We start from the raw sequence: 8,059 nt of genomic DNA, 5'->3' as shown, positions 1-8,059 counted from the left end.
TACCAGTCAATTATTAGTTTTTCAAAGCATCAATCTTTATCTATTTCAACACATATTTCAACAACCAAGGGAGCACAGCAAATTACACACAAAAAAACAAAACTTAATTAGATTAACCATTAATGTCACAGCCAATGAAAATCATGACTTAAATATAAACTAAATTTACTTTAATTTCATAACAAATTTTAAACATATCTAAAAACATTTCCATTTTTCAGGAAAGAATTCCATATGAATCATTTTTCCATTTTTGCATTGTCCCAAAAGATCAGGAACTCATTATTTACCATTTGAACGAGAAGATCAATAAGTAAATACATTTTTAAATTAGACAAAATATTTAAAATATATTATTAATATTATTCATCCATCCATCGATTGTTGAAGAAGACTAATTCAATATAATTTTTAAAAAAGTCTGAAAAAAATAATCAGAGTCAAATAGTGAGGGAAAACGCCTGTTCTAACGTTGTAGAACAGCATGCCTAAGCCCCACCTCGCCCAAAAGCGTCTCCATAGCCCGTAGAAGCGGTCACCATCGGATGGACCATTCTGCCCTCGAACAAATCATTCTGGCAAAGATTCTAAACAAACGGAGAGATTGAGTCAGAAATGGTGCGATTTTGTTGAGCCTAAATCGAGCCCCGTAATTTTCTGCGAGTCATAAAAGAGGCACCCGAGCTGTCTTCCATATAAAAATAGCAGAATAGTGATTGTTAAAAGACCGGAACTGGGAATCGCATGAGAGAGAGAGAGAGAGAGAGAGAGAGAGAGAGATAGAGAGACAGAGAGGGGGCGCCAAGACTCAAGACAAGAGTCTGGTTTTGTTCTTGGTCGATGGTTATTGGCATGGAGGCAGCGGGTAGTGTATTTATCTATTTCATCCTTACTGCAATCACAATGTGTGTGACATTTTTTCCCCCTTTATAATCCAAGTTAATCATGTTTGGATTGTTGGATCAGGTGTTTATTTGGTATGTGATGCGTCGAAGTTGACGTTTTGATGGGAGACTCTTCTCCCTTTTAGCTAGGGTTCTTAGATTTCTTATGAATGTTCTGCTTTTTTGACTGTAGAGTGTAGAATAAGCACGTCTCTTGAAATGTTTGTTTAAAACCCTGATTGAATCTCTCTGTCACCGACATTATCGTTTTACTTGAAAAGGAAACATTGGTTATTATCATGGATTGTGGAAAAAATATGGCGACCATGTTAGATTTTATATACATGATAGTGAACTTCTATAGATTCGAAGTCCTTTCAAATTTTAGATTGTGCTTTCCCTCTCCCTCTAATACTATTTCCTTCTTGGACATGCACAGAAACTAGGTATTATGACATGGATTTCTTTGAGTTGGCTAAAATTATCTTTGGAAAAGTTCAAAAGCTGGAACCAGAAAATGTTGCCAAGATCATGGGATGCATATTTTTGAAAGAACCAAGTGAACAAGAAATGATCCAATTAGCATATGGTCCTGAACACTTATTATTATTGACTGTAAACGATGCCAAAAGCATGCTCAACGTACTTTATCCCAAGAATTTTATGCCTGACTTCCGAATTGGTTCTTACCCTCCCTTTGAATCGCAATCCTCCGACTCCTCTTGCAACAATTTCCGCATCTCAACATCTCATTGGAATACTCGGCTCGCTCAAAATGAACACCATGCCTCATCCCACAGTTTTGATTTATCCCCATTTTCTGATTTGGTTGGGGACAAGTACTCCTTCCAGACTCGAACTCAATCAATGGAACCACTGGATGGTGCTCCTTCTAGCCACATTGCCAACTTCTGCCCGGATACTGCATTGCCTGGTGGAATGGCTTCAAGGTTCAACAGGAGATCACACAGCTTTTGTGACTTGCCTATTAAGGCTTGCTACTATTTCAGCAAAGGCTACTGCAAGCATGGAACTAATTGTAGGTACTCACATGCCCAGTCCTTCCCAGATGGGTTTCCTCATGCGCATAGCACCAATATGCAAGAATGCCCCATTGAGGACAATACACTCACACCGAGATCATTAGAGAAGTTGGAATTTGAAATTTCAGAGCTTTTAAGGTCAAAGAGGGGAATGCCTGTTTCAATTGCATCGTTGCCCATGCTATACTTTGAAAAGTTCGGAAAGAATCTTCAGGCTGAGGGGTACCTCACTGAGAGTCAGCGCCATGGCAAAGCTGGTTACAACTTGACCAAGCTGCTGTACCACTTGAGGAAGAGCATTAGGCTCATTGAGAGGTACCTTGAATGCATTGGCTTGCAAACTTAGCTTATTTGTCTATACTAACCGTTTTATGTATTAATGATAGACCGCATGGACAACACTCAGTAATTTTGGCAGAGGATGCCCCAAGATATAGGGAGGGCAGGAATGAGAGAATTGACCTATCTCCAATTTCATCTAGTTCTCATCAGATTTATCTTACTTTCCCTGCTGAAAGCACATTCACTGATGAAGATGTTTCAGACTACTTCAAGTAATTATAGATAAATAAATTGAGCATTTAAATTGGTTGCTTGTTTTTAGCTTTTTTTTTTGTTTCTGCTTGTCCTTGCTTTTGTGCAGGCAATATGGTCAAGTGCATGATGTTAGGATTCCTTGTCAAGAAAAACGCATGTTTGGGTTTGTTAGCTTTGTCCATCCTGAGACTGTCAACATTGTTTTGATGAAGAGGAATCCCCATTACATATGTGGTGCCAGAGTCTTGGTGAAGCCATACAAGGAAAAGACAAAAACCACCCTGGACAGGTCATTTGCTTCTATATTGTTGAGGATTTTACTTTTTTAGTTGTCTATGGAGTTCTATAGAATCTTTTGCCAGTGCTAATAATTTAATATATGCAAGGCAGATCTTACACAGAAAATTCAAAACCCATTTTACAATATCATTCCAATCATCATGAAATGGATCGTGATGCTCATTCTGGTGAGTTTGATTGTAAAGTTCAAATTATATTGCACTGGAAAAATGATGTTTGTAATTTGCATATTTTTCAACTGGATTCTATTTACCCTTTCAGTGTTACAAGAATCTGAGAGTGCCAGACTACTTCGATATCAGCAGTTGATTGACAAAAATGAGATGTTGGAGCGTGAGAGAACACCTCTCTCTGGAATGAACTTGGCTTGTACGGCGGTAGCCCAGCAACATTATTTGACTTCAGGGGTTGATGACTTGAAAACTTTAGAAGGTAACGGAAGAGCTAATCTCATTCTCACCTGGCAAGTTTTAGTATCATTAGCTAACTTTTACTTTGCAATAATATGTATGCTTGTTCAGGTCCCAATCAGTTCTCACTAAATCATTTCAGCTATGAATTTGACCTACTCAACAATGGTACCACAATTGACAGCAAAACTAGACATACAAGCGAACAAGAAAGGTAAATACTTAGTGATATATGTTCACAAACAAGGTAAATTGTTAGTGATACAGTTTACATATTGCTCGATAGGATGTATGATTAAATAATGTAGTATTATATATATTTTTTTATTGATTTAACATGCTATAAACCTGAGAACCTAAATACTAAGAATCATTACCCGCCTAGCCTGTCATTATCAAAATCACAAGACTTGTAACTTTGCCAGAAAAAATGTTTTATTCTAAGTTCATTGAAGTCAATTGTTTGAGTGAATTCATTTGATTTTGATTTTGTTTTTGTTTTTGTTTTTCATATAACATGATTCTTCTGTGTTGCATACAGTGACATCCTCAAACTCCCTGATAGCCCATTTGCATCTCTATCTTTAGCGAGTAGGATCTCAGCAGTCCTATAATTATCCAGAATGGGAGAAAAAAACAAAGAAATCAAGGGAGCTTTCAGTTCCAGTTTACATCAGTTGACTCAGACTACTAATAATCTTTATATTCAGCAATGGACCAATAAATGCGTCTCCATTTTTACTGTGAAAAGGATAGGATGATGCCTAACAGAAGGAACTTATCGTTGTAGATACTGAAGAAGGAAAACGGTGTTCTTAAAAGAGGAGACTAATTTATCATAGAAGGACAAGATCTACCAGAATAGAAATAAATGTGATACATCTTACACTTTAGGTGGTAATTAGCTGATATACCTCAATAATTACTTGTGTCACTTGCTATTAAATCTTGTGGCAAACGGCGGGCGGATGATTGATTACTGAAGAAAGTACTAGATAATACAACGGTTGTATTACAAACTTTTGCTCATCTTCCTCGAAATTATTGCTGAAACAGCTGAATGTAAATATATAGACATTTCTGCTACAAATTTTATGATGATAATTCGAAAGTTGGAGTCAAGAAATCTCTGCTTGTGCTATGTTAAATTCTTGTGGACTTATTTTGTATGGTGTGACAAATTTAGACGGCTTTACTTGCATTTCGTTTGGCATTAGAGATCATACGAATTCCGTGTTAAATATATGAGCCCTTTTTGCTCCTCTGACTGACAGGAGGAACAATAGTGGTGTAAATTATATCAGAATCTTATGTTAACGAATGGAATGTTTTTCCCCTAAAACTGATAGCTATATATCAAGAAAAAAAATCATACATTTAACTTTCAGCAGCCAACATTATTAATCTTAAAAGTAATTAGTAGTGTTTTTTGGTGAATCAAAAGATAAAATTGCAACAAATCCAAGCATATGAAACTCTTTAAAAATCTGGATGAGTGCCTAAGTGATCTTCAAGAACTCTTATAAATTATGATTCAGTGTTCAGTTATAAAATTAAAAAGGCAATGCGAATAATTGATACAGTCGACCTAATTCTAAACCATTCAAAAATTGAATGTTGATGAAACCAACAAAAATATTTTCAATTAGAAAAAGATTACTATAGCGCAAATAAAAACTATTTTTGTTCTTATGGGGCTACCACAGGCGGTCAGTCCTAAATGTTGCCTTATGAACTTCAAATAAGTTACCTTATGGTCCAAGTTCTAAGCCGTTTGATAAACAGCTCTATTTACCCCGAGGTGTAGATTGAAGAAGGAAAGGAATGCAAGGCAGAAAAAATCCTTTAAAAAAATGAAGTGAAAATAAAAAGGAAAAAATTTCATGGAAAAGGAAGAGAAAAAAAGAAATAGAAAGAAAAAAAAAGGAAAAGAGGGAAAAAAAGGTGGGTGTTCTAATTTGAGATTGTCGACGAATGAACTATAGATGAGCTATCTTGGATGTTGACGGAGTCGTCAAACTTCAAGGAGGAGCAAGAAGGAGGGAGTTGGATCATCAAAAGCATCTACTACACCTGAGAGAGAAAGAGAGAGAGAGAAAGAGAGAGAGAGAGGGTTAGAATAGAAGTAACAGGTTGCCTCGGCTCAGTCATTCTAATACTCAAGTTAATATTCAACGAGGGAGATGAGTGAGAAGATGAAAATTGTAGATGACTTGGATGTGTATGTTTTTAGTTACATGCACGTACCTTTGCTCATAGGAGTGGACTCCTTTTATATTACTGTTGAAGGAGTGAAATAGTACCTCTCCTTCGAGTTTTAATTGATAGGACGTTTAATAATGAAGATGTCACATTGTCATGTCAGAGGATTATGTTACCCACGTTTTTTATGTAGAAAACAGTGTGGCTCATGCTATGTTGACCAAGCTATTCCGCGTGCTATGATAACCCACATGCTAGGTCAATCTACATGCAATTATGCTAGAGGGTTTGACGTGTTAAGTGAAGAGGCGTTAGATCAATATAGCTATCTAACTGGGCAGGAGTATTGGTTTAGAAGAGCTGTGCCAACTAGGTAAGAGTGTCAAATTGGTGAAGTTGAGCCAATTGGGGAGTCGACCATCATCAGGAAGATTGGGGAGTCAACCTTCTTTGGGAAGACTGTGGAATCGGCCTTTGTTGGGAAGACTAGAGAGTCTCTTTTGTTGGGAAGACTCTTCAGGAGAGTCGACCTTTGTAGGGAAGACTCCTCGGGTGAGTCTACCTACCTTTGTGGGGAAGAATCCTGGGGAGAGTCAAGGAAGACTCCTTGGGAGAGTAGAGGATGACTCCTTAGGAGAGTTGCCTTTGTTGGGAAGACTCCTCGGCGAGTCCACCTTTGTATGGAAGACTCCTTGGGAGAGTGAGAAAGTCTCATCGGAGGAGTCACCTTTGCTAGGAAGACTCCTTGGGTGAGTTGTCTTTGTTGTGAAGACTCCTCAGGTGAGCTCACCTTTGTTGGAAAGACTACTCGGATGAGTTGAGGAAGACTCCTTGGGAGAGTTAAGGAAGACTACTTGGAAGAGGTCAATGACTCGGCTGGTCAACTTAGCTTAGCAATTGACATGCCTTGTGGAGTTTATGTTGACTAAGTTAAGGATCCACCACGTGGACCCTCCTTATTTACCTCGGAATCATAAGCATCCTCGTCGAGTCTAGTCAGCAATTGACATGCCTTGTGCCTTCATTTAGCACAATGAGCTTATCCCTAAAATCCTTAACGCTCTTAAAGGGTCCAACCTTGTTAAGTTGTTCCGATCTTAACGCACATTGAAGAGTCACGATTGCCTTATCATTTGCTTGAGCCTTCATCTTTTGTTCAATAGTCCATTTTGATGATTCAAGTACTTTTCCATCCTCGGTTGGTATTGTAAATCCCTCCGTGATTGAGAACCACATGTCAATTTCAGTTATGAGATAGTGATCCATGCGGCTCTTATAGTAAGTAAAGTTGTTGTCTTCATAGAATGGTGGTCGTGAAGTGTTGTGTCCCTCTTTCAACGATATCCTGTAGCTCTAAACTTGTGCTTCCTTGGAGGTGAATCCTCAAAAGCCAACCTCGCTCTGATACCACTTGTTAGGTCTGGTTGAGCTAGAGGGGGGGGGGGGGGGGGGGAGGAAGCACTCCGATTTCTTAATTAATTTGACTTTACGTAGTGGAAACTTGAAAGTAATGCTAACTCCTTGTATTTACTTGCTATCCACCTCCTTGAGGTGACTAATCTAAGGTTCAACACAATGGTCATACTTTGTACTATGAAACTTCTCCTTCTTGGATCAACACCAAAGGTGAAGAAACCTTACACAATCATCTACAACTCTCCCTCTCAACAGAATACCTCACAAGGAAGAATAAATTAAGAGATTAAGGTTTTTAGTACACCTACTTCTTCTTTAGTGGCTTAAGAGTGTAGTACTAGTGAGAGCTTGAGCACTTGAGATTGAACTTGAACTTAAGCTTGAGCACTTCAAAGCAATGGAGAACACTTGATCGCAATGGAACAATTGCATTCAAACAGGTGACTTCATATCTTCTTAAATCACAAAGAAAGAGTCATTTTTCTTGTCATTTTGTGAGTCTTAATAGATTAAGAAGTGATGTTAGTCGATTACCAGGTGTTAATCAATTAAAGTAGTCAATTTGGTGCGTATTTCATTTACATGACTCCTCCAAAACGCCTACCCTAAACGATTAAGATTAGGGTAATTGACTAGCTTAAGCGATTAGGAATTATTCTATTTTTGAATAGTGTCTCTTAATCGGCTGAGCCAATCGCTTAAGCTTCGAATAGAAGCATTCTATTTGAAGCAAAATGACATCGTAAGCGATTGATTCAATCACTTACGGTTTCCTAATCGATTACTATAATCAATTAGGAAACCTTCTGTTTCAAACAAAAGGTTTGTTAAGCGATTGACTCAATTGATTAACACCCTTTTAATTGATTAAGTGTTTCTCTTAATCAATTAACACACTTTGCTTTAGCATTATCAATTGTCTTGCTAAGAATCTTGTTCTCAACCTCCTTGGATTTCTTTTGCCTTACATCTAGTATTCCGACTAGCAAGAACTTCTCCCGTGCCAAAGATCTAGTCCCCTAACCTCTTTGGATGTCTCTTGTCTTGCATCCGATCTTTCGACCTACAAGGACTTCTCTTGCTAGGAATCTGATCCTCAACCTTTTTAGTCCTGCAAACTCAAACTCATATTAAATCCAATGTATTAGCTTAAACTTAAATAATTGTCAATCATCGGAATTTCTTCCTTAGGGCATGATTACACTAGCGGCGTGCTCCATACACATTTTAGAATCGTTTAAAATCAAAGTCATGCAGTGGAAAATCA

The 8,059-nt window shown here is 37.8% G+C and overlaps 1 protein-coding gene across 1 annotated transcript; it reads left to right on the top strand.

The window, feature by feature from the left end:
* Window positions 1–600: 600 nt before the first annotated feature.
* On the top strand, window positions 601–4,322 carry LOC122030317 (zinc finger CCCH domain-containing protein 54-like). Its single transcript, XM_042589519.1, has 8 exons — window positions 601–865; window positions 1,324–2,242; window positions 2,314–2,481; window positions 2,571–2,753; window positions 2,855–2,931; window positions 3,026–3,196; window positions 3,286–3,388; window positions 3,716–4,322. The coding sequence occupies exons 1-8, from the start codon at window positions 841–843 to the stop codon at window positions 3,786–3,788; spliced, it is 1,719 nt and encodes a 572-aa protein (XP_042445453.1). The 5' UTR covers window positions 601–840; the 3' UTR covers window positions 3,789–4,322.
* The last annotated feature ends 3,737 nt before the right edge of the window (window positions 4,323–8,059 follow it).

Source organism: Zingiber officinale, chromosome 10B (genome assembly GCF_018446385.1).
Source record: "Zingiber officinale cultivar Zhangliang chromosome 10B, Zo_v1.1, whole genome shotgun sequence".
NCBI classification, from domain to species: domain Eukaryota; kingdom Viridiplantae; phylum Streptophyta; class Magnoliopsida; order Zingiberales; family Zingiberaceae; genus Zingiber; species Zingiber officinale.
The sequence above is the reverse complement of the archived record's forward strand: the minus strand, read 5'-3'. Positions and strand labels throughout refer to the sequence as shown.